The 27022-nt window shown below is 38.6% G+C and overlaps 1 protein-coding gene across 18 annotated transcripts in view; it reads right to left on the reverse strand.

Moving 5' to 3' along the window:
* LOC126334787 (prominin-like protein) overlaps positions 1–27022 on the reverse strand; it is a 503842-nt gene that overhangs the window by 130220 nt on the left and 346600 nt on the right. For all 18 annotated transcript variants that reach the window (XM_049997400.1, XM_049997403.1, XM_049997401.1 and 15 more), the window contains 3 exons: positions 25660–25825; positions 6763–6895; positions 6157–6309 (listed from right to left, as the gene is read on the reverse strand). In XM_049997400.1, coding sequence (XP_049853357.1) covers positions 6157–6309; positions 6763–6895; positions 25660–25825 — 452 coding nt within the window. The remainder of the gene's footprint in view (positions 1–6156; positions 6310–6762; positions 6896–25659; positions 25826–27022) is intronic.

Below are 27022 nucleotides of genomic sequence, written 5' to 3' on the forward strand. Positions count from 1 at the left end.
AGCTGTGTAAATTAAGTTTTCATGAAAATGTACTATACTTTTTCCTTCAGATATATCCATAGTATCAACCACTTTGCACACCTTTAACTACTGACCACCCAAAGCCATATTATACAATTTCAATTTTTCATCTGTGGTTGCCAATTAAGGACTCAGGATTTGAAACACAAAGAAAAAGTGCAAATGTGGTATCTAGGCCTTCATAATTTGGTTATTTTGACCAACGTACTTGATCAAAGCAAATTTGGGCTGAATACAGAAATGTTTTATTGAAACATTACATGCCTATACACCAAATGAAAAAGTCACTAATTGAAGAGATCTAACAAAGTTCCAGTCTGGTAAGAGCAGACTAGGAATTGGAAGAACATGGCACAGTTATGGAGACTTCATAAATAGTTCTCTTTTTCTTACAAAGAAAATTAATAATTTCAAATTAAAAAAAAGGGTACAACTACACTATCCACATACAAAAGTAAGAAGTACCAAAGTGTTAGCTATAGGTTTTATGAAGGTCCTGGAAAAGTTTGTGTCAATGAAATGTTTTGGAATTCAAATGGGAACTGTGAATAAAATACTAAGATGAAAAACAATCAATTCAAACAAGTTTTTTTTTTCATAAAATCATATCTGTATGAGACCATTATATCTGAAATTACGTCTGGACCTGGGTTTCAGGCTGGATCCCCCATTTTACATTCAATGCTGAGCTGCTATTCCAGAATGGGGAGAGCCTCAGCACTTCTGTTGGTGTGTAAAGCAGAATTTAAAGTAGACTGGGGAGGCAGTGAGAATTTGGTTTGCGGAGGGAGGCATGCCTGGATAATCCGTGCAGTTGTGTGGACTGCTGCGACAAGATGGCTTAGTGGCTAATGCACCTGCCTAGTAAACAGGAAAACCCGGATTTGATCCCCAGCCTTGGTACAAAATTTTCACTTGCAGCTTCAATATATATACATAAAATGTGTATGAGACCAATAGTGCCTCTGAAACTGTGTCACTTAAGGTGTTATTTTATTACAACCTGATTTGTTAGAAGAGAGAAATTCCTAACGTTAATTTCATTATATACAACATCACTTTTGAACTTTTTTCTCTGTTCCACCATTATCTTCTTCATGCTCCACCAGTTCCCTTTCTTCTCTATATTGTCCCTTGTCTGCCCCTTCACCTTCCCTACAACACCTGGAGATCACCTGATCTTTACACATTTATGTTTATAATTTATAATAGTTTTTTCGCTAGAAATACTTAAACACTTTGGTTAAGATCAACATGCTTAATCATTTCTTAGTGAAAAAACTAGTGTCTTGACCACAGCAAATTATCTTAAGCCTTGAAAGTTTTCCAATCTAGCTGTTTTTGGAAACTCATCAAGTGACAAAATACATTTACATGAAAGCAAATTCTGTGAGTGGTTGAATAATGTGTGCTACATAATTTAGTTGTTATTTTGGTTCCTTCCCTTTGTGTTGTTCATTATACCTACATCTAAATCTACATATGTACTCTGCAAGCTACCCAGTGTGTGTGGTAGAGGGTACACTGTAAAACTACTAGCCATTTCCTTTCCTGTTCCATTCACTGACAGAGTGGGGGACGACGACAACAACAACAGTCTATCAGGGTGTATACATGGACAAGGGAAAAAATTCCCGGATTTACCAGTTGAAAATACAGTTTTTCCGTGTGAAATGACAGTATAGTTTTCCTTGGCAGTGTAAAACTTATCAATCCTTTGAATGTTTATAGTTTTATACACCTTTTGGAAAGATCTTTGATGTGCAGCAACATGTACACTGCATATTTTCGTGTTACGAACGTATAAATTCGAATAACACCAAACACTGCATGTTACTTTCCGAAGCATTGAAATCGAGTTTGCAACGCGCTTTTGTAAGCCAGTTATAGCTCATTTAATTTCATCTCGCTCCAGCTGATGACATAGGACACGCGATGTAGTCAGTCAATAGCAAGATCACTCTTAAGTGGTGTGAACACACAAATAAGAAAAGTTAATGGTTTGAATTAATATACATAGTGCTGCTACAAGAAACGAAAAGCTTTCACATATAAGACTGGTCTCTTAAGATTAATAAGCTGCAAGAGAAGCTAAGCTTCCACATATAATATTGATCTTTCTTCCGCATGTTACACTTTAAGATTCACGACACAAATGTACCAGAATTTTTTTTAATAACGACATAAATGTTCGATCTTCTGGGCACGAAATTCTTCTAGATGGTCGTCCTCAAAGATTTGATTTTTAAATGAGAGTCAAAAGCTCTGTGATTTAAGAAATTCATCTAACATTTTCGCACATAGTTCATCTTGTGTAAAAGGAAATTTACTTTGAAAGTAACGCTTTTCAAACCACTCTTCGCAATATTTTCCGTGACCTGTTAGAAATTGGTTCGTTTCAGCATTACCAGAGAGCGCCAGATAACAGCCGTCACTGCACTTGCGCAGCTACGATGATGCAGGAAGCCCGCATGTTCATACGTGTAAAAAATTAAAAGATCTTGCATTATGTAATAAAAGAAAAAAGACATTGGACAATACTTCAAGAGCATCGGAATCTTGTGAACCATTCTGAAATGCATAATTCGGCTTAAAGTGCACATTCATATGTCCAGATTCAGATGAAAATTTTCTTGAATTATCACATGTTTGGTTCTTTATTATGGTCTAATGCCATACGAGGTAGAAGATGGAACACATGCACTTGAAATGCAGAGTACAGTTGAAACTAGCCAACAGGGTGAAAGAAACACTTTGTTTCAAATAAATTGACTGCTTCAGTGGAAAAGATTAATAAAAGCCAAATCTCTTTAGCAAACCGACTAAAATAACTTCATTGTTATGCAAGGCGATTAAGGCTTGACTGTCAGAAAGGTTGAAATAAAACCTGAAATTAATAACATATTTTAGCCTTCTGTAATTATGAGGAGGTGGAGTGTTGGAAGGAAGAGACCAAACAGTGAAGCCATCGATCTCGTCAGATTAGGGAAGGACGAGGAAGGAAGTCGGCCATACCCTTTCAAAGGAACCATCCTGGCATTTGCCTGAAGAGATTTAGAGTGTAATTATGCGAATGTGTTTTAATTCATTTGATAGCTTCCGGCCACAGAAATCCGTTTTCTTTTCATTTAACGTGAGAGCAATAAATGAAGAGGAAACAGCAAAAACAGAATTCTGTGCATCAGCCCCACATCTGAGATATTTCCGAACTGGAGCAATACTAGATGGAGGCGACCAGCCACATATCTGCAGCCAGAAGTGGGAGAAGATACTACTCATATGCAACTCAACTGCACATGCAAAAGAGCCCGCCCGGATCTGCTCAAAAGAATCTAATGTAAAGAGCTGCTACGTCACGCTCATTGGAGGCAATGTGTTGTTAGGAAACATTGCATAGTCTTCCTAAAGCTTTTGACACACTTTGCTGTTGGCAGATGCTTGTATGAGCAATGTGTTTTTTTGTTGTATATGGCACATTTTCTTTGCCACTTAAGTTTTATTTTCTTTATTTTTCTCTCACTCATGTTTTGTTGTTGCAGTGTTATTCTGCAGATGCGAGATACTGTAATATCCTTTGTTGGAGTATTGGTTCTTACCATTCAAAATCACAAAAATTTAACTGAAAATTAAAACAATGAAAAATTTCTGGAATTCTAAAAAATTCCCGGGTTTTCTCCAAGATGAAAAAATGCCCAGGTTTTTCCCAGATCTCCCGGTTGTCCCAGGTCGTATACACCCTGGAAATATATGTTGGCAACAGTAGGATCATTCTGTAGCCAGCTTAAAATGACGGTACATTAAATTTTCTCAATAATGTTCTTCCAAAAGAATGTTGTCTTCCCTCTAGGGATTCTCATTTGAGTTCCAGAACCATCACTATGACACTTGTGTGTTGTTTTAACATGCCTCTGAATTGCTTCAATGTCTTCCTTTAATTCAGATCCCAAACTCTCAAGCAGTACTCAAGAATAGGTCACACCCCAGCATTCTATATCTGGTCTCCTTTACAGATGACCCACACTTTCTTAAAATTCTCTCAATAAACTTTATAACTTGTCTTCCTTACCACAATCCTCAACTGCCTGTTCCGTTTCATTCTGCTTTGCAATGTTACACCCAGATATTTAAATGTGTGACTATATCAAGAAGAACGCTACTAATGCTGTACACAAATATTGCAGGTTTGTTTTTCCTACTGATTAGCATTAACTTACATTTTTACTATGTTTAGAGCTAGTTGCCATTCATCACATCAACTAAACATTTTGTCTAAATCATTTTGTACCATAGTACAGTCACCCACCTTTGACACCTCCACGTACACCACAGCATCATCAGCAAAAAACTGCCTACTGCTAGTCACACTTCCAGTCAGGTCATGTATGTAATACAGAAAATAATAGGAGTCCAGTCACACTTCACTGGGGCACTCCAGGTGATACCCTTGTCTCCGATGAACACTTGTTGCTGAGGTATTCCCCAAGGAAGTATTGTTCCTGATCTATATTAACGACACAGGAGGCAATCTGAGTAGCCCTCTAAGATTGTTTGCAGATGATGCTATCATTTACTGTCTAGTAAAGTCATCAGATGACCAAAACAAATTGCAAAATGGTTTAGATAAGATATATGTATGGTGCGAAAAGTGGCAATTGACCCTGAATAAAGAAAAGTGTATGAAGTTATTCACATGAGTATTAAAAGAAATCTGCTAAATTTTGATTATGTGATAAGTCACACAAATCTGAAGGCTGTAAATTCAACTAAATACTTAGGGATTACAATTACAAACAACCTAAACTGGAATGATCACATAGATAATGTTGTGGGTAGAGCAAACCAAAGACTGTGATTCACTGGCAGAACACTTAGAAGGCCCAACAGTCTACTAAAGAGACTGTTTACACCATGCTTGTCTGCCCTGTTCTGGAGTATTGCTGTGTGGTGTGGGATCTGCATCAGGTGGGACTGATGGATGACATAAAAAAGTTCAAAGAAGGGCAGTTCATTTTCTGTTGTTATTGTGAAATAGGGGAGATAGTGCCACAGTCATGATGTGTGAACTGGAGTGGCAATCATGAGAAAAAAAGGTGTTTCAGGTTGCAGAGGGATCTTTTTATGAAATTTCAATCACCAGTTTTCTCCTCCGATTGCAAAAACATTCTTTTGGTACAACCTACATAGGGAGAAATGATCGTCACAATAAAATAAGAGAAATAAGGCTTGCACAGAAAAATTTAAGTGTGTGTTTTTCCCACATGCTATTCGAGAGTGGAACGGAAGAGGGACAGCTTGAAGGTGGTTCATCAAACCCTGCCAGGCACTTTATTTTGAATAGCAGAGTAATCACATAGATGTAGATGTAGAGGACAACATACTGTGTTCTATTACTTAAGAAGTCTTCAAGCCACTCACATATCTGGGAAACTATTCCATACGCTTCTACCTTCGTTAAAAGTCTGCGGTGGGGTACCGTGACAAATGCTTTTCAGAAATCATGCAATATGGAATCTGCCTGTTGCCCTTCATCCACACTTCACAGAGTATCATGTGAGAAAGGGCAAGCTGAGTTCCACACAAGCAATTCTTTCTAAAAGCACGGTGATTCATGGTCGGTCTCTAGGAAATTTATTATATTCCATCTCAGAATATGTTCTAGAATTCTGTAGAAAACTGATGTTGAGAATACTGGTCTACAAGTTTTCAGCTCTGTTCTTTTATCCTTCTTATATAGAGGAGTCAGCTGCACTTTCTCCACTCACTTGGGACTGTTTTCCAACTTTCCAGAGTCACAATTAAATTAAGCTTTATTTTCTTTTTCTAGCTCCAAAAGAATAGTTATTACAAAAACAGTTGTAAAATAATTAAAATGTAAGCTGTTGCTTTAAAATGCATATATTAACTAATTTGGAATATGACACAAAGAAATTATATCTGCATGCAGTATCTTACTCGCAAGGGAAGTCCCTATCCGCTATAATATAGCACTTCTATAAAAGGCACACCAGTATAATACAGCAAAAATTAAAACGCAGGGTATTTGTGATCGTATATGTTATGCTATGAAATTTACAATGTATTAGTGTCCATGTAACAAGACAAATAAAAGAAATTTTTAATGATTGTGTTACTTACAGTTTTAAGAAACTTGCACCAGTGCCTTTGTTACAACAATCTTCATTGAACATGGCGTCAGGTCGTTTGCCACAAAAACCATAAAAAAGTCCCAGTGTCATACACAGCAATACCACAAGTACCACTGAACTCACAGATATGTCAATGTAGTATCTAGAAAACATCATGAGGTGCCACATTTAATTATAATTTTTAAACTTCGGTTACAGATAAAACACACTTTTAACTTAATAAGAAAGAGCTGACTAAGCAATTGCGTCCATTAACACAGTAATCAGTACAAGAAAACAAGTCATAACAGTTACAAATTAGAAGGGGTTATATTATTTAATAAAAATTTTCAACGTCCCCTTTCTGAAGAACTCGCAGTTAGTACACTCCCCATGTTGATAAATTACAGTCTTCACATGACATTTCCTTTATCCTCCTCAAGAACCAATTTTCAATTTAATGCTTTTTGGGAGTTGTTTCCTTTACTTTGAGTAGTTATTAATCCAGTTCAATTCATTACATTCAAAGCATGCAGTATTTGAACTCACTTTGGTCTGTTTTCTTAGGTATTAATAACAAAGAAGTTAGAAATGGTAACTTAGAAGAACAAAATACCTGTATCGGCTGTAATCATCAATTCCCTTTTGCAAATTATTGGTAATAGGTTTTCTTACACTATCATTAATCTCATCATTAAGTTTCTCAACCATTTTTGAAATTTTGTCAGCTTTATCCTGAATAGCAACACCTGCAAAGAAAAGAAAAATGACTTTGGTTTAGGAGTGCTCTCTCTCTCTCTCTCTCTCTCTCTCTCTCTCTCTCTCTCTCTCTCTCTCTCTCTCTCTCTCTGTGTGTGTGTGTGTGTGTGTGTGTGTGTGTGTTATATTGGGGGCTGGAGGGGGGTGAGGTTCCACGATATACATGCAGGTGTATAGGGAACAGCTTGGAAGAACATTCCTGTATTATAGCAGACTGCCTTTCATATTTAATATGATACACATTTACAAGTTAGACATCTGACATCTGTATTAGGTGCTAGAGTTAAGAGGCACTACATGTTACACTACAGTACCCAATGAAGGATGGAAATACTTACACTGATGTAACAAAATTCGTGGGATGCCCACATATAGATGGCGGTAGTATTGCGTTGCGTATACTACGTATAAAAGGGCAGTGCATTGGTGGAGCTGTCATTTTTACTCAGGTGATTTAAGCGAAAGGTTTCGGACATGATTATGGCCATACAATGGGAATTAACAGACTCTGAATGCGGAATCATAGTTGGAGCTAGAAGCTTGGGACATCCCATTTCGGAAATCATTACTAAATTCTTTATTATGAGACCCACAATGTCAACAATACCAAATTTCAGACATTACCTATCACCACAAACAACGCAGCAGCTGATGGTCCTCACTTAATGACAAGGAGATGCAGCATTTTGCATAGAGTTGTCAGTGTTAACAGACAAACAACACTGTGTGGAATGACAGCAGAAATCAATGTGGGGACATACAAAGAATGTATCTGTTCAAGCAGTGTGGCAAAATTTGGATTGAATGGTCTATGCCAGCAGACAACCAAAGCAAGTGCCTTTGTTAACAGCAGGCATCACCTGCAGCACCTCTCCTTGGCATGTGACCATATCGGTTGGACCCTACGTAAATGGAAAACAGTGGATTGGTCATATGAGTCCCGATTTCAGTTGGTAAGACATGATGGTGGGGTTCGAGTGTGGTGCAGATCCCATGAAACCATAAGACCCTGGTTGTCAGCAAGGCATTGTGCTTGCTGGTGGTGGCTCCATAATACTGTGGGCTGTGTTTACATGGAATGGACTGGGTTCTCTGGCCCAACTGAACTGATCATTGACTGGAAATGGTTATGTTCAGTTACTTGGAGACCATTTTCAGCCATTCATGGACTTCATGTTCACAAACAATGATAGAATTTTTGTGGATGACAATGTGCCATGTCATGAGCCACAATTGTTCATGATGGTTTGATGAGCATTCTGGACAATTTGAGTGAATGATCTGGCCACCAATCAAGCATTACGGGACATAACTGAGAGGTCAGTTCATGCAGAAAATCCTGCATTGGAAACACTTAATGGAATTATGTATGGCAATAGAGACAGAATACCTCAATATCACTGCAGAGGACTTCTAACAAATTGTTGAATCCATTCCAAGTCAAGCTGCTGACTACGAAGCACAAAAGGAGGTCTGACACGTTATTAGGAGGTATCCCATGACTTTTGTCATCTTAGTGTTAAGTATAGAGAGGTAGGATATTCAAAATCAACTTTCACCATCCTTTGCAGTGTAAAGTATTAGGATGTTCCAAATTAACTTTCACAATCCTTCGAAATTTCAATTAAACAGAAATATTTTCAAAAACAAAGTATGACGTCTACTAGTTGGGAAGAGAATCCAGGTGTCTTATCAGAATAATAATGACACTGGTACACCTGACGAATTATATAGTATCAAAATTATTCCTATGCAGTTACACAATGGCCATAAAGTCAAGTTAGGAATATTGTTTTTCCTTCTGCGTGGACATCACAGCCTCAATAAATATTAGCAAGGACATCTTTCCACATTGCTGAATAAATTACAGCCTGACAGAATGATGTCTTGCCTGAACTCTATGAACAGAATCAAGCATACAAGTTGCACAAAATAAGGTGATAATATTGTTTCGGTGCACAAGTTAATAGCATTTTCCCTTGAAGTTTCAGGGTGTATACGTGGACAAGGAAAAAAAACTCCCAGATTTTTCCCAGTTAAAAATACACTTTCTCCCGGTTGAAAATACACTTTTTCGGTGTTAAGTGACAGTATACTCTTCCTTGGCACTGTGAAACTCATCAGTCCTATGGTTTTATATGCGGGACTAGAATTTCCCGGTACTTTAGAAAACGAAAATGAAGAGGGGGGGGGGGGGGGGGGTTGAAAGACCTTTGATGTGCAGCAACATGTACGCTACATATTTTTGTATTACGAAGGTATAAATTTGAATTCTACTGAACACCGCATGTTACTTTCCAAAACATTGAAATCGAGATTGTGATGCGCTTTTGTAAGACAGTCATAGCTCCTGTCATGTGATCTCGCCAGCTGATGACAGCATAGGATATGTGATGTAGTCAGCCAATAGCAGGATCACTCGTAAGTAGCGCGAACACACAACTAAGAGAAGTTAATGGTTTAAATTAGTATACATAGCATTCACATATAATATTGGTCTCTAAGATTAATAAGCTGGAAGAGAAGCTAAGCTTCCACATATAATGTTGATCTTTTTTGCGCGTGTTACACTTTAAGCTACATCACACAAATGTGCCACTAAAACAATGTAAATGTCTGAACTTTTGGGCTCAAAATTCTTCTAAATGGTTGTCCTCAAAGAGTTGATTTTTAAATGAGAGTAAAACGCTTTGTGATTTAAGAAACTCATCGTACATTCTCGCACAAAGTTCAGCTTGCGTAAAATGAAATCTGCTTTGAATGTAACGCTTTTCAAACCGCCATTCACAATATTTTCGCGAGACCTGTTAGAAATAGGTTCATTTCAGCAGTTGAAAGAGAACGCCAAATAACAGGCGTCACCGAGTTTGCGCAACTACGATGACATAGGAAGCCCATATGTTCATACGTGTAAAACATTAAATGATGTTACGTATGGCATAAAAGAAACAAGACATCAGATGATACTTAAAGAGCGTTGGAATTTCGTGAACCATACTAAAACGCATAATTCAGCTTAAAATGCACATTTGTATGTAAATTTTCTTGGAGTAGCAGTACTCTATTATCTCATGTTTGGTTCTTTATTATGGCACAATGCCATACATGCACTTGAAATGCAGCGAACAGTTGAAACTAGCCAATAGTGTGAAATTAAACACTTCATTTCAAATAAATTGACTGTCTCAGCAGAAAAGATTAACTTTAAGCCAAATCTCTTAACCAAACTTCATTGTTCTGTCAGAAAGGTGGAAATAAAATCTGAAACTAATAACATATTTTAGGCTTCTGAAATAATGCAAACATTTTTTAATTCATTTGATAGCTCCCAGCTATGAAATTCCGTTTTGTTATCATTTAACGTGAGAGCAATAAACGAAGAGGAAACAACAAAATCACTAAACATAAACACAGATCATGTGGGCGCTCCCCACCTCAACTCAGACTGCTCGTGCATCAGCTCCAGATTTACTATATTTCCGAACTGAGGCAATATTAAGTAGTGGCGCCAAGCCACACTTCTGTAACCAGGTACTACTCATACTCGACTCAACTGCACATGCTGAAGAGCCCGGCCGCAACAGCTCAAACGAATCTAATTTAAACAGTTGTCACGTCATGCTCATTGGAGGCAGTTTTTTGTTATAAAACATTGCATAGCCTTTCTAAAGCCTTTGACACACTGTCCTGTTGGCAGACACTTGTATAAGCACTGTTTTATTGTTGTATACGGTGCATTTCCTTTGCAACTTAAGTTTTATTATTTTCGTTTTCTTTTTTCTCTCTTGTTCATGTTTTGTTGCAGCAGTATTATTCTGCAATAGCAGGATTCAGTAATATCCTTTGTTAGAGTATTGGTTCTTACTAGTCAAAATCACAAAAATTTAACTGAAAACTAAAACAATGAAAAAATTCACGAAATTCTAAACAATTCCCGGGTTTTTCCCAGTTTTCTCCCGGATGAAAAAATTCCCGGTTTTTTCCCGGATCTCCTGGTCTCCGGGTCGTATACACCATGAGTTTAATAAACACAGTCGATACACATAACAGATACTTTAGTGATGAGTAATACGAGGGCTATTCAGAAAATAGGGAACGTTTCCGTCTGACACCGCTAAGCACACCGATCACGTATATTTTGGTACGTGCGTGCTCAGCAACTAAGTCAGTATCCATAGGTGACATCGGGAACGTCTCTGCGCACCTGGTTTTTTCAATATTCGAATTTGAAATGTGCGCTGCAATCAAAAATGCCGCAACTTGTGAGGTGCGGTCTGTGATACGGTTTTTGTTGGTAAAGAACCTAAAATGTAAAGAAATTTATCATGAACTGTGTGAAGTGTACAGAAACAATGTAATGAGTGAATGTTCCATCCGGACATGGTGCACTCAGTTTAAAAATTGCTGAACCAACGTTCATGATGAAGAGAAGAGTGGACACCCAAGCATTGTGACTGATGATCTTGTCACTTAAGTTGATGAAATGATTTGAGAAAACTGTTGCTTTGTTTTCCACAAGTTTCATGGACTTTTTTGTTGAAATTGTCACTCAAAAGCAAGGCTACCACAAATTTTGGGCACGATGGTTGCCCTAAATGCTTAGAGAGCACCATAAAGAACAGCGAATTGGGGCAACATTGACATTCTGGAGACCTACCACAAACATGGTGGTTCATCCCTGGATCGAGCCATAACCGGTGATGAGAGTTGGGTGAAACATGTCAATTGCGAGAAAAAATTACAGTCCATGGAGTGGGGGCACACAAGGTTACCAAGAAAACCTTGTCAGCAAGGAAGTTGATGGCGACAGTGTTTTGGGATAGGCAAGGTGTGCTTATTGATTTTCTTGAGCGTGGAGCAACCATAAATTCTGCCTGGTACTGTCAATCTTTGCACAGCCTTAGAAGAACAGTTCAAAACAAATGCCAAGGAAAGCTGACATCCAAAATTTTATTTTTGCACGACAATGCCCGACCTCACATGGCAAACCACACCAAAAAAGCCCTTAATTCATTAAAATAGGAAATTTTCCCTCATCAGCCCTATAGCCTCAATCGTGCACCACGTGACTTCTGCTTGTTTCCCAACATGAAGTATTGTCTTGCAATGCAGCGCTTTGATGATGACGCAGAACTCTAGGCAGCCGTGACTCACTGGCTGAAGTCTCAGGCGGCACAATTTTACGACGAAGGTCTTTCAAAGCCTGTCCACCCTTATGATAAGCGCCTCAATGTGTTGGTGAGTAGTGGAAAAGTAGTATGTCAGTCGTTCTTTCAGATGTGTATAATAAAAAGTATTTCTTGTACTTAGCTTTTCTTTAATGCCAAAACTTTTCCTACTTTCTGAATAGCCCTCGTATATTCTCCTTCACTATTTAGCACAATCTACCTATGCTGGAGTAGCATCTCAATTTCACAACTGTAGAAACCATGTGGTTTTGAAGCAAAAAACTCGTTAAACCATGCTTGGAGTACATTTTCACCCGGAAAGGAAGTTCCTTAAAGGCTGTTCGATAGAGAGCGGAAAACATGAAAATCTGGGGGCACAAGAGCAAGTGAATGTGGGTGTGGAATGACTTCCCACCCAAATTGCTGTACAGTGTTCTTCGTCAGTCTTGAAGGAAGCAGGTGGATATTATCACAGAGCAGCATCACTTCACTTCATACAGTCTTTCAATTCGTTGTTCTTGGATTGGGTCTGTAAGATGTCTCAGTTGTTGACAACAAATATCAGAAGTGGTTACACTTTGTGGAAGCAGTTCATAGTACACCACATCATCCCTGTTCCACCAGATGCATAACATTATCTTTTGAGTATGCACACAGGTCTTTCTATGAGGAGTTGCTGCTTTGTCTGGGCCCAACCATTTGTTTCTTTTCCCTATGTTGGCATAGAGATACCATATCTCATCACTAGTAACAATACAGAATAATAACCCTCTAACTGCTCTGGACATGTTAATGTGCACCTTTGTATCTGTTCCTGTGTGCTCTGAATGTATTTATGTGCACCACCAGTCCTTCTACCTGGTACTCTGAACATGTTTACGTGTGCTGCATTAGTGGCACCTGTGTGTTCCTGATGTGCTGAGACACGCTGCCACTTCTTCCCCTGTGGCCTCTGGCCGCATTAACACACCCAGCCGTATATTCATGCTGAGCGCCTAGTAGCTGTTCAGCGTTCCGCTGGCATGGTTGAAGTCTCGCGAGCATTTGCTGCTGTGTTCTTGTGTCGCAGTTTTCATATGTGCATTTCCTGACCGTTCATGCCGTTAACATTTTGAGAAGAAAATGACACGCCTTCATGATTGTACAGACGAAGAAATCTTCGAAATTCTCACTAGAAGCAACAGTGAGAATGAAATTTTCGACAGCGAAGGTAGTGATTATTGTTTGATTGAATCTCTAAGTAAAAGTCCTGTGCCATGTAATTCAGCTGGCACAATGCATCTGTCAACACGGGAGGGATATATCATTCAGAATCTGATGAGTCTGAGAGTGATAGTGAAGTGCCATTGAGAAGAGCTCGCTTTAGCGACACGTTTGACCGGAAGAAAAGTGATTTTTGTCCATTTATGCATGCGTTCGATGCTTCTGCTTCTGGACACAACAGTGGTTTAGGGCCAGATTCTAGTGTATTATCATAATTCCTAGTATTTTTAATGGAAGAACTGATTAAATTTGTAGCAGATGAAACCAACAGTTTTTTTTTTAAAGAAAATACACCAGAATCAGAGCATTCTCGTTTATCCAAATGGAAAGAAATGGGCTTCGAGGGACTGCATTCCTTCGTTGAGGTTTGTATGCTAATGGCTCATATGAAAAAGCTGAAAATCAGTGACTATTGGTCCACAGACATACTCTTGAACACTCCTGTTTTTGGCAAAATTATGCACAGGGGCTGTCTTCTGTTAATTTTAAGAATGCTTCACTTCAGTGACAACTCTGTCAGCAATGAAGGAGACAAACTATTTAAAATTAGGTATATTGTTAATAAAATTCGCACAACATTTGGCAGTATATTTCATCCATATCAAACGCTCTGCATTGACGAAAGCCTCTTGTTGTTCAAAGGGTGATTACTGTTCAAACAGTATATTCCCTTGAAAAGAAGTAGGTTTGGAAGAAAAACATTTGTGCTATGTGACTGCCAGACAGGCTATATCCTGGATTTCACTGTTTACACAGCCACAAATACTGCAATTGATTTCCACAATCTGGGGAAAAGTGGCAACATAGTAGTAACATTGATGAAACCATTTTTAGGACAGGGACATACACACTATTTCGATAATTGGTATTCAAGCCCAGACCTGTTCCTTTGGCTTCATAACCATGGAACAAACGGATGTGGTACTGTTCACAAAAACAGACATAACATGCCAAAATTAGAAAACAAACTAAAACGAGGAGAAATACAGTTTATGTCCACTGACACAATCTTTGCCATGAAATGGTGTGACAAAAGAGAAGTGTAGATGCTGACCACCTGTAAAACTGCAGAAATAGTTGAGATGGAAAAGACAAACAGAAAGAGAGGTGAAAGATTAAGGACACCACAATGTGTTGCAGATTACAACAAGAGTATGGGTGCTGTTCATCGCTGTGACATGCTGTTGAGTTCAGTGCAATCAGTAAGAAAGACTGTCAAGTGGTACAAAAAGTTCTTTTTCCACATACTGGATCTGTGCATTTTAAATGTCCATGCTCTCCACAGAGTAGTAACAGGACGAATAATGCAACTACTGGAATTTCATTTGTGTCTGGTAAGAGAGCTTGTTGAAACTTACACAAAAGAATGGAGGAAAGCTGACAGAGGAAAGCAGTCTGAAGACGAGAATCCTCCAAGATTTACTGTGAGGAATTTTCAAAAAGACTTCGAGATGTAAAACTCGAAGAAATGTATGCCAATGCATCGGTGCGCAGTGTGCTGGAAGCAGAAAGTGCACCGAGAAACGAGATACAAATTTAGAGCACGCAACATACCACTATGTGTAGTGCCATGTTTTGAGGCGAATCATACTAAACAAAACGACAAGGGTGAGTCAAATGAAAACCTTAAATTTGTAATAACAAATCGAAACTTTGCGCCATTATCCTGTAAGTTGGTAAGTGTGCAACAAACAGTGTGTAGAATGGCCTGCAGGTGGCAGCATACTGCAGATGCACACATACCGTCGCAGTATCAGTATAAAGATGGCTGCCCCACTTGCAACCTGCGCCAGGGAAGAACAGAATTCTGTTATTTGGTTTTTGCATAGTTAAGGTCTGAATCCTACTGAAATTCATTGATGAGTGAAGATTCAGTACTGTGATGCATGTTTGTCACAGCAGCAAGTCTACAAATGGAGTAGGAAGGTCACAAATGGTTCGACTTCAATGGAAGATGCTCCTCATCCAGGTCAGGCACAACGAGTTGCGACTCCACAGAACACTGCAGCATGTTTACAGATTAGTCATGGGTCAGCACACCACATTGTGGATGATGTGCTCCAGTTTCACAGTGTCTGCAAGATGGGTGCCACGGCAGCCGACTCCTGAAATGAGAGAATGACGTGTTGATGTTTGTGAAGACCTCCTTCGGCACTTTGAACGACAAGATGATGGCTCCCTTGCAAGAATCATTACATGCGGACAAAACCTGGGTTCACTTCCACCAACCGGAAATGATGAGAGCGAGCAAGGAATGGCACCATTCCTCTCCATCAAAACCAAAGAAGTTTTGAACAGAACCATCAGCAGGAAGGCTATGCTGACTCTCTTTTGGGATGAAAAAGGCATCATTTTGGAGCATTACATGCCTAGAGGGACTACTGTCATATACAGATCTCCTAAAAAAATCATCTGCGGCCTGCAATCAAATCAAAGTGATGTAGATTGCTGTCAGCAGATGTCCTGCAACCTCCCACACTGCCTGTACAACAGTTGCAGTAATCACAGACCTGCATTTTGAGTGTCTTCCTCATCCACCATACTTGCCAGGCCTTACCCCAAGTGATTCCCATATATTTGGACCACTCAAAGACACAACAGGAGGAAAGAAGTTCCGTTCTGATGTTTTGATGAAGAGGTACGCCACACGTCGCACGATTGGTTGCGCGGACTAACAAAAGATTTTTTTTCTAAAGGAATTTGCACAATTTGTAAGCACTGGAGGACCTGCATTGAGTGTGGGGGAGATTATGTTGAAAAGTATTTCAGCTTTGTACCACTTCCGCACGATAAATAATTTTTTAAAATAATATTTAAGGTTTTCATTTGACTCAACCTTGTATTAACCGTCTATAATCACTCAGAAGAGAAGAAGCAACATTGATAACTTTCTAAAAGTAAAAAACAACAAAAAGGAAATAAAAAATATATAAATTGTATCCAAAATAAAATAAAAACATATATATTTTTAACTTCGTCAGTGGCGGTCCAAAGCCTGGATCAAAAAGAAGGATGGAAAATATATTCGGAAGGTGTAAAAGTTGCTCCAACATTTATGATTTCTGACTTTGAAGCCATTTTACGGAAGTATTACCGCACTCTCAAAAACACAAACTGCATTTCTCAGATGCCATTGAATCTATTACATATGTTAAGCATAAAATTAAAACAAACATAGTGCTACATTGCTGATTTAAACAAAAATCACATTCGTTTGCATGGCGATCATCCACAGCAGCTCTAACAATTAATTATTGTTAGCTTTGCCAGTGAACACAGAAGATACTTTGCAAATAAATGCAAAACGCATTTGATGTGAAATTATTTTTCATTAATTGCAATAAGCTTAAGACAACAAAGCTAACAAGTAATTACTTCTACATATCGTTTATTATAGTGATTCTTAGCAACATAAGCAGTTTCAATGCACACCATGTGTGTCCAGTAATTCATCTGAAGAATCACAGTCCCAGAAAAAGTATCGAGATACATCATGTGACAGTGATCACACTTGGAAGGCGAGACAGCCGTGGACCCCTTGGCTTGAGAAAGATTCAGCACAGGGCGTGTTCGGCCAAGCAACGAGCTCAGCTGCAAGCAACGTTCCGTGGGGAAAGCCATTGGTGCAGGTACCAGGATTAGGCGACCTCAACGACATGCTTGACTCTGCTAGATGGATGCACGGCAGCGGCAGCCAAAGGGATAATGGTCGGTGTTGTTCATGAGCCAACTGAAGAGCAAGCACAGATGCACATACAGCCACATGTTGATTTTTGTGGGTTTGGCTTATCGTATGTGGTACCCATACACCCGATTTCCAAACCTTTCCCTTTACGTGCAAAGGATGTCTGATGCCGCAATGATCAAACTTCATCAAATCTGACAGTTCTTGACTACACTGATCTCGATCATTGTGGATTAATGCATTTAAACGATCTTCATCAAATCTCGAATGTCTTTCTGAATGTCTACAGTCACTGATGTCAAAACGATCCTCCTTAAAATGAGAAAACTACTCTCCTGTCATGCTCTGTCCACAGCTTAGGGAAAAACCATTCAGTATCATGACAGAAAGACTAACAGGTAATAAGATTCTATTATGACCATCCTCAACAGTCAAGTAGACAAGCCAGTCAACGAGATACCAACTAAAGCTGTCACTGGCATGTGTGTGCACTGCCCCATTCTACCAATAGATGATGTTTTGTAACAGGAAAAACTTATATAAAAGCAGAGATAGTATAATTTCCAAACATGTGACAATTATTTCATTTTTTTTTTAAATTCTGCTGGAAGTTTGTCAGTCTCAACATGAGGTCAAAAATGGCCTTTTCATGTCTTAAAGAGAAATTAAATGAATTTGAATTTACTTTTAAACAATGAGTAGTACTTCCTACGTGACATCTGATTTTTGAAATTCAGCCATAGTCAAAGACCTGTTATTTCATCTATTGAAGGAAACATTGGCATTTAATGACCTGTCAGCAATGACATCATTTGAGAGAAGACAGCACAACTCAAGATTAAAAAAGGATGAGGAAGGAAATAGGTTGTGCACTCTCAAAGGAACCATACCGACAGTTAAATTAAGTGATTTAGGGACATCACAGAAAACCTGAATCTGGATGGTCGGATGGGGACTCAATCTCTGTCCTCTAGAACACAAATCCAGTATGCTAATCACTGCACGAACATGCTTGGTGTTTCATCTAACTGTAGGAATCATCACCAGAGTTAAGAAGTAACTGGTTAGATCATGCATCATTTATTGCTTCCATAAGCAAAACTTTAGTCGTATCAACCATCTTTATAAGTACAGTATCAAAGTATTTGCTTTTCAAAGCAGTAAACGACAGTGAATGTAGCAACTAGTCTCTCATGTCATCTTTGTTTGTTAAATCTGTTGTCCCATGGAAACTAAACTGACGTTTGTGAAGCTACTCGGTACAGTTGCAGTAAATTTCTGTATCAAAACAACTTTGACAGAGCATCTTTCTTGATGGTGAATACAAAACCCACCTAGTTTTGGTACACAAATGGTGTTTCTCATACGGTATCAGTCAAAAAGGAGCACAGGAAGTTCCCTGAATTTCACCAATGCAAGCATGTGATTCACAACGTAATAGATTGCTACTAACCATCAAGGTGGATCAAAAAGTAAAGTGAAGTTTCGTTTTTCTTAAAGAATCTTTATTTACTCTTCAACATCAACTTTGTCCCCTACAAAATACTTCCCCCTCAGATGTAATACACTTGTGCCAGTGTATTTTCCAATCTTGGCAGTACTTGTGGAACATACTTTTCATTATGGTGTTCAGCTCCTTCAGCAATTCTGTTTTTACCTCATCAATGGTGGCAAAACAACATCTTTTCATGGTTCTTATCAGCCTCAGTAATAGAGGGAAGTCACAGGGGGCCATGCCTGACAAATACAGTGGCTGAGGCAACATAACAGTTTTATCTTTTGCCAAAAACTCATGAACGAGCATTGAGGTGTGAGTGGGAGCTTTACCGTGACATAATTTCCACGAGGGGTTTTGTCGAAATTCTGGTTGTTTTCTTCAGACTGCCATGCAAACAGTACGTAACTTCCAGGTAGTATTCCTTACTGGGTGTATGACCACAAGGCACAAACTCGTGATGTGATATAATGTTGTAATCTAAGAAAACAGTGAGAAGAACCTTCACATGTGATCAAACCTGTCAAATTTTTTTGGTCTTTGCTCTTCACTTATTTTCTACTGGGACAACTGGGCCTTGGTTTTGATGACATACCTCGACAACCATGTTTAGTCAGCTGTTATAGCCTTCTTTACAAGTTCTGGGTCATTGTCAACTTCATTCAGCAATACCGAGCAATGTTTATGTCATGTCTCCTCTGTCAAAATTCAATGATTTTGGATCAAACTTTGCTACTACACATTGCATGCCCAAAACATCTAAAAAATTGCTTGACATGAGCCAAAGGACATGCCAACATATTCAGCAAACTCTCTTATGGTGATTTGACATTTTTTCTTTGCTTCTTCCACACTGTCATCAATAATTGATGTGCTAGGCTGTCCAGAATGGTTGACATTTTCAATGTCTTCTTTCCTCTCTTCGAAATGTTTATACTACTTGGAAACTCTTGTCTTACTCATAGTAGGTTCACCAAAATCCACAGACAACATTTCGAATATGGTGCTGCGTTTTATTCCATTTTTCAAGTAAAATTTAATGCAAATTCTTTCATCCATCTTTTTTTAAAGTAAAAGTTCACCAACCACTTGAAAACATGTATAATTTGACTGTCAACAACACATTAAATATTCAAAACAGTTGAAAATGTAAATACACATCAGATCAACAATGCTTCTCTCTCTCTCTTTCTTTTTGTGTGTGTGTGTGTGTGTGTGTGTGTGTGTGTGTGTGTGTGTGTGTGTGTGTCAGATTATAAGGCCCACAAAATTAAAAAACGCCTGTCATTTTCGATCTCACCTCATGCAGAAAAGATGTAGAGTTGCAGAAAACACACACACACACACACACACACACACACACACACACACACACACACACACACACACAAATACACAAAACACTGTCTCTGATCACATAGGCCAGACTGCAAGTAACTGCACCTGATAGTAGGGGAAATCCGTGGGTGGTGAGGATAAGGAGGAGGCTAGGGCAGGAAGGGATAGGGACAGCAGGGTATGGGTATGGGAGAGTGTAGTGCTGCTTGTGGGATGTGGTGGGGACGGGGGAAGGCTGCTAGGTGCACCCTATGTTTTCTATTATTTGATTCACAACATGCAAATAGAGAGGAAGGTAGAATTGTTTTGTAGATATATCAGTGTTCAGAAGAAGTGAAAGATCTTTAGGACACTAAGTTTACAAAAAGACCACTTACACAGGTGTGATATCTGTAAATAATACCAATCAGCACTTGAATCAGAAAAAGAGGAGGAATAAATCATTGGTGCATTGTCCTAATGGAATCTGTTGAGTACACACAGGAATACCTGAATCTTTAAACATTTCCATAAGAAGAAATGGTTATTCTGACTAAGAGATAAGTAGAACACTACACTCCAGAGGGACTGTATATCTTTGTGAAAGACAATCAATTAAGAAAAAAAACTTGCCTCTCACTTATAAAAACAATTACCAGTGATGATGTGTTTTCAGGCTGTATCACAGGCCTTTTCCTGACCAAAAGACAATGGAGAAATGTTAGATGAACAAACAAGAAAACCATTAAGGAATGAGGAAGCTGTTAGGAATGCTCCTGTCACAGTTTATTAAAGACTCTTTCTTTAATGACAGGAGCCTGAACAACAGTTATAGACATACTTGGGCATGAACAACATTGAACTCTGGAACACTCCATTTATAATGGCTAGTTACTAGCCAAAATCTGGATCTGCTCCAATAAAGGTAGAATGGAAATTGCTGCTCTCTACCATTTTGAATGTCTTATCACAGATGTTGAGGTCATTCCATTTTTCTAATGGGAGGTAATTTGATATCCTATGTTCCCATAATGCTTACGGCCTCACCATTGGCTGGTCCCTGTCCACTGCCTGCCTATTCCCTGCACTCATTCCAGCCATCACACCTGCATAGTTCTTCTCCATTCTCTGCTCTACCCGTCTCCTTTCCCCTTTGCCCTCCCCAGCACATACTCCTGATGCTGCACCTAGCAGCCCACTATTCTGTCCCCCACTACATCCTGTACACTTCCATAGGCAGCACTGGTATCTTCCCCTAGCATACCCTGCTACCCCTTCCTCTCCCCATACCACATCACACTACTTCTGTACCATCGCAATGCTTCCCCGCAAGCATTGCTGCTCACCATGGACCCAGTTGCAGTTGGGCCTTAGCAACCTAAGACAACAGTGGTCATGTTTGGGTGTGTTCTGCCTGTGTGAATGTGTGTTTTGTTCTGTCTGTCTCTCATGAAGGACTTAGTCACATACAGACAGACATGGTGTGACAAGTGCTGTGACACGTGGCATAGCAAATGCATGGCAGTGCCATGGTATGCATGTGACTATGCCAACAGATGTAAAGTGGCATCATGCTTCCTTCAAACAATGAACATGTAGTTAGTTGTCAGTACGACTTTTTCTTTGTGTAAAAAATTAAAAACCATTGTTCTGGGATGTGTGTGTATTCTCTACTATGCAGCCTTTCTTGTTTGATTTTGAGGAAACTACATTAAACAAATATTCTTTCACAGTTTGAATAAAGTGGCTTTCTTTTGTTGCTGCGTATAGCTATTATGATGCTTTGAAGTAAAGTAAACTACTGCACATGTTCAAAAAAAAAATATAGTGAATAGTACATGCACTGTCCAGCTTATATTTGGTGCATGCTGGTCACACAGTGCACAAAATGTGGCTAACAAAGTTTTTAACACTGGAACTGGAGCCGTACCAGTCTCGAGCAAATTGGTGACATATTCCAGCATTTGGCTGCAATGGGCTACAACATTGACTCTATAGCGAAGTACTATGTGGAGTTGTGCCTCCTATGTCTCTTTCATATGTGTTTATGAAGTCAATTACAATAACTTTATGAGTTGTTTTCATTTTACAACTAGAGATGGACAATTGCAGATGCACCAGCAGAGTTAGCTACATAATGTATGTGTCAATTTTTCTTGTCTGCACTAATAGTTTTCGTCACAAAATGTTCAGTAACTGTTTTAGTTCATATATTGTCAAACAAATGGCATGTACATGTTACAGCGAGCAATGAAAGTGAAATTTCATTTCCTGTTGGTATAACTAAAGCATACTGTGTTCTGGAAGTCAGCACCTTGAAAATACACTTACTGTAAAAAGAACCGAGTTTGTCACAACTTGGATCTGAGAAGAAGAAATTTTCCAGGAATAAGAAAAAGAAATGCAATGGCTAATTATTTTGTAAGTGAGACTTATAAAATGCCTTTACAGGGCAGCATAACCTCAAGTGTTACGTAAGGCAAATTATGAGCTGTCATATGCACTTCCCTTTACATGAACAATTTTGTCAGTTCCATTGTTCTGTCTTGGTAGCTGCATTTATAAATTCTTCCATGCCATAATGAAACAAACTAATCTGTTACTGCTACCTCTTCCTCAAACGATCCAGTAATCCACTTCGGAGCAGTGCTTACGGAATGTGGTTTTTTTCTTTCCCCCCCGGACCTAAGTATCACATTTTCTATTAATGTAGTTGTCCAAGTTGATCATGTGGCTTAATTCTTGCGATTCAAACGAACTAATGCCGTTATTGCTGCTTGTTCATAAAACAAGGGCAGGAACAGTAACCTTTGTCATACCTTGTAAGGCGTTATAATGCATGCTGCTACCGATGCTTCATTTTGAATTTTCATAATTATTTGATTTTTCTTATCCTTAATTGCAAGTTAACAACACTATGACGATGACATAATCAGGCCCATTGGACCGCACACAGCTAAAAGTTTCCTCCTCCACTGTATTCTGTCCATTGCTGCTGTCCGCCATCCATCCACATCTATTGACACTTGGTTTAAATCTTCTTGGAGTCCATCCCTCTAACGCTTCTCGGTCTCTTTCCTGTAGGTGTGAAATCCAGGAGCTTCCAAGGCGATCTGTGATCCTCCACCCGGGCCACATGGCTGGCCCACTGCATTCATTTGGCTTTGACAGTTCCTGCTATATTGGGCTGCTGGTATAGTCCCTCAAGCTCTTGGTTGTATCTGATCCTCGAACTGACTTTGTCAACTTGCTAGACTATGTCAGAAGAAACACAGTGCAACATGTCAACAATATGAGGAATCTAGTAGTTGCTCAAACTTTACCATGCAGCTGATGTTCGCCAAACATTCGGCTCATCTGTACTCAGCCTTAAGGTGTTTAAAGAGTTGGATATGTTTCTCACTTTCCTATTACTTTTCCTGAGGACACAACATTGAAGAGTATGACCATAAAAGTGATGGGGCAGTATTAAAAGAAAGTTGTTTCAGTGAAGCTTTGTTTGGACAGCCACCATTCCTTTAGGAACCTAAACCTTTTTCAGAAGAAGACTGCAAATTTCACTATTGTTTAACTGTGGATGAAGCTTTCCCTCTCGCATAATCAGAAGATATACTTGGTGACAATTAACCAATGAGAGGCTCATATTTAATTACACATGGTCCATGGGAAGAAAAATCTTAGAATGTTCTTTTGGTATGTTAGTGTCCAAGACACATGAGTTGGATACTTCTATAAATTGTGACATGAATAAAATCAGTGCAGTAGTTGAAGATATTTATCTGTTTCATAACTTTATACGGATTCATGATAGTGTATATTCCAAGTCATCCATACACGACAATGTAGACCACCCTACTGAGAAGTCACATCAAACAGTGATCTACAAATTATGCTATGGAATTCAGTAATTTGTTCTGTAGTTTCTTTCTTAGCCCAAGAGGAGCACTGTCTGTTCATAACAGAGTATGTATATAGCTACATACTGAAAGGATCTGATATTGTTTTAAATCCAGCAAATAAGTACAGATACTTGGAGACTTGTTTTACAGAAAACCACTTTATGAAATTCTATTTAGTTCTACACCTTCACTCTCTTTCCCAAACAAACTAAATGGATTTTAATTAGTATATCTGTCTAAGGCATTTCCCTACGAATAATTTTTCAGACTTTACTCTGAACATTCCTGTTGCTGAACTCAACACTGCTGTGATCAGAAGTACATGGATAATGTTCAGCAGACCAATAAAAATGAATACTGAACTCAGGATCACATCTCTTTTAGCTGGGTACAGGAGAGTTTGTAAACTGTCATTAGCTGTAAAATCTAAAATTTCACAGCTGAAAACGTCACACTTACTAAAATATTCCAGGCTATTATGCCATGATCGGATGGATTTCTTGTTACAAACCTAATGTTTTGTCCCCATCCGCAAAGGACACATTCAAGTAGGTTACAGATTTTTTTAAGGTCCAATGCACACCCTGGCTTACTTTGACAGTCAGTACTTTGATGTGGTGAGCATTGGACCACCAAACAAGCTGCACCCTCCCCCCCCCCCCTCCCCCCCATAAGCAGATATCCTCTGCAGATGGGGATGAAAATTGGGTTTCAACAAGAAATTCAGACAACCACAGTATAACAGCCCTGAATACTTTATTAAGATGTGATGCATGGCTAAAAGTGTATCGTTCAACATTCATCTGGAATTTTCATCATTCCAGTAAAGGCTGCTCCTTTATACTGTATGTGTTCCACCTGAAGCTGCAATCTAGCTGTATACCTTGTGTCACACCACACCACTTGCCATGTCACTCCATTGGATACCCTGCCTTGTTCTGAAAACTAACAACATTTAAGTCTTTTTTTTCCTTTCAAAGAGCCTTTCTTCCACTCACTGCTTCCTCTATGTGGTGAGTAGCAATCTATCCTTTTCATTCTGTTGTTATTCTGACCCAGATTTTCCATTGTGTGAGTCTATCTTCTTTAAATGTTAATTCTCTGTCAGATATAACAGAAAAAATTAAATCATGGATGTCATTTGAAAACATATCCAGTGATCCACGTCACTCAATATGCTACAAAGCATTACTAATTGGTTGAGCTCCCTGAACACCATGTGTTTCGTGTAGTTCAGATAATACAGCAATGTTGGCTAAGTAGAAAAAACTGATTCAAACACAAAACAGAGTCTGCAGACCTCACTTCTGAAACAGGAGCTGTATCGTTTTAACACAAACCTGCTGTGATACTGTTTTCACTAGCACACAGGCTGATTCATGAGGAACTTAGTATACAATTTACTGCCTCTATGTAATGAAGAGTGTGTAATATATGTATTTTTATCTGTTTCATATTTAACTAACAACTGGAGTGACATCTCAAGACACTGATAGCACCTATGTGTTGGTCAGTTAGAAAGAAGACGGTATCCAGCGAGAGAAGCAGTAAAATATCAAATACCACAAAGCCCAAGAGCAGCAAAGCTCGACCAGAATCTACACATATTATAAAATCTTCTGCTGCATAATTCTGTCTGTGTTGAAGGCTAACCTCAGGAACTTTTATACAGGTTTTGATACAGTTTTTCTTAATAGACAGACTGATTCACATGGAAGTTTGTGCATATTTCTACACATTATAAACAAGTAATTTGGCCATAGATATTTTGTGCTAAGCAAGTGAAGACAGGAAACTTTGCTAGTTACCAATAACTATGCCAACTGTCTTAAAATCAACAATAATTTTTATTGCAATTTTTTTCTTAAATTGATTCCAGGAAAATAATATATAAATAATGCAGAAATCTGTCTCAAAAGAAAATTACCTGCATCTTTCATGGTGTTTTCTATATCTGGTTTACTTTTATTCACAGATTCATTTATATCTTTCATCATCTGTTCAAAGGAGTTTGCTCCTTTTTTTACGTTTTCTATAATACCGTCTGCTAATAATTCTTCAACAGCATCCAGGCTCTCATTCATGTCAGGTAGCTAAAAATATATAAAAGTGGGTTAGAACAAGCAGAATTTCATATGAATTAAGCACAAATTTCACAAAATCTGTTTTCAAAAGATAATAGAAACATTTTAAAAAAACATCTTGTTTCGCAAAGAACAATAGTATATAAACAAGGAACAACCACAAATGAAGGTATATAATATTGGGGGATGATCAAGTTACAAAAAAAAAAAAAAAGGGGCCCCACATGCACAAGGTAAACACGGTGCATCACACATGTATTTCCTACTAGGATTAAGTGTTTCCCATGCACATCAATGGGGTGTGATAACAGAACAACAGAAGGTAAAATTCAAGTGAATTTTGTCAAACTGTTAGCTTGTAACAGCATTATGAAATCACTCCAAACAATGATAATCATTTTTCATCCACCCTACAAAGTGCTTCCACATTACAACAGTTTATCGATTCCCAGGTGTGTGTGTGTGTGTGTGTGTGTGTGTGTGTGTGTGTGTGTGTGTGTCCACGCAAGCGCGCGTGTGCATAAGAACCAATCACAAATATCTGTAATATTGTTTCCCTCCCCATATTCTAGTACTCCTGGTTTTAGAATACTGCTCAGTTTTGTGGGACCCACACCAAAAACAGTAGATGCTGACCATGTACAAAGAAGTGCAGCACAAATGGTCTTGGCTTTATTTTACTCATGGGCAAGTGTCATAAAAATGCAGAAAAAACAAAACTGGCAGATAGTTGAAGACAGCCATCACCCATCCTGTGAACAACTGTTTAAGAAATCTTAGGCACCTGTATTTGGCCTACAAATCTACGAAATGCAACATCCCCCTACATATCACTCCTGTATGGGCTGTGAAGATGAGATTAGACTAATTATGGCATGAACAGAGGCATTTAAGTAGTGTTTCTTCCAGAATTCCATATGAGACTGAAGTCAGAAAAACTCTAACACATTGTGCAATGCTTAGTACCCTCTGCCCTTCATTTTTAGTATGTTTGCGGATGTAGGGAAGTGTCTATGCACAACATCCTTGTATTATCAAATATATTTTCTATTGCCTTTTTTTAAATTTTCAAACTGTGTTGTGGATTATGTGATTATCCTCGAAACATACTTATTGAAAAATAATTATTTCAATAGACTGAAAAGAAGAAGGAAGTTATGCTAAAATGGTGACTTCTTTATGAAAGTATTTTAAGAAATGGCAGTA

This window comes from Schistocerca gregaria, chromosome 2 (genome assembly GCF_023897955.1).
Source record: "Schistocerca gregaria isolate iqSchGreg1 chromosome 2, iqSchGreg1.2, whole genome shotgun sequence".
Classification (NCBI taxonomy): Eukaryota; Metazoa; Arthropoda; class Insecta; order Orthoptera; family Acrididae; genus Schistocerca; species Schistocerca gregaria.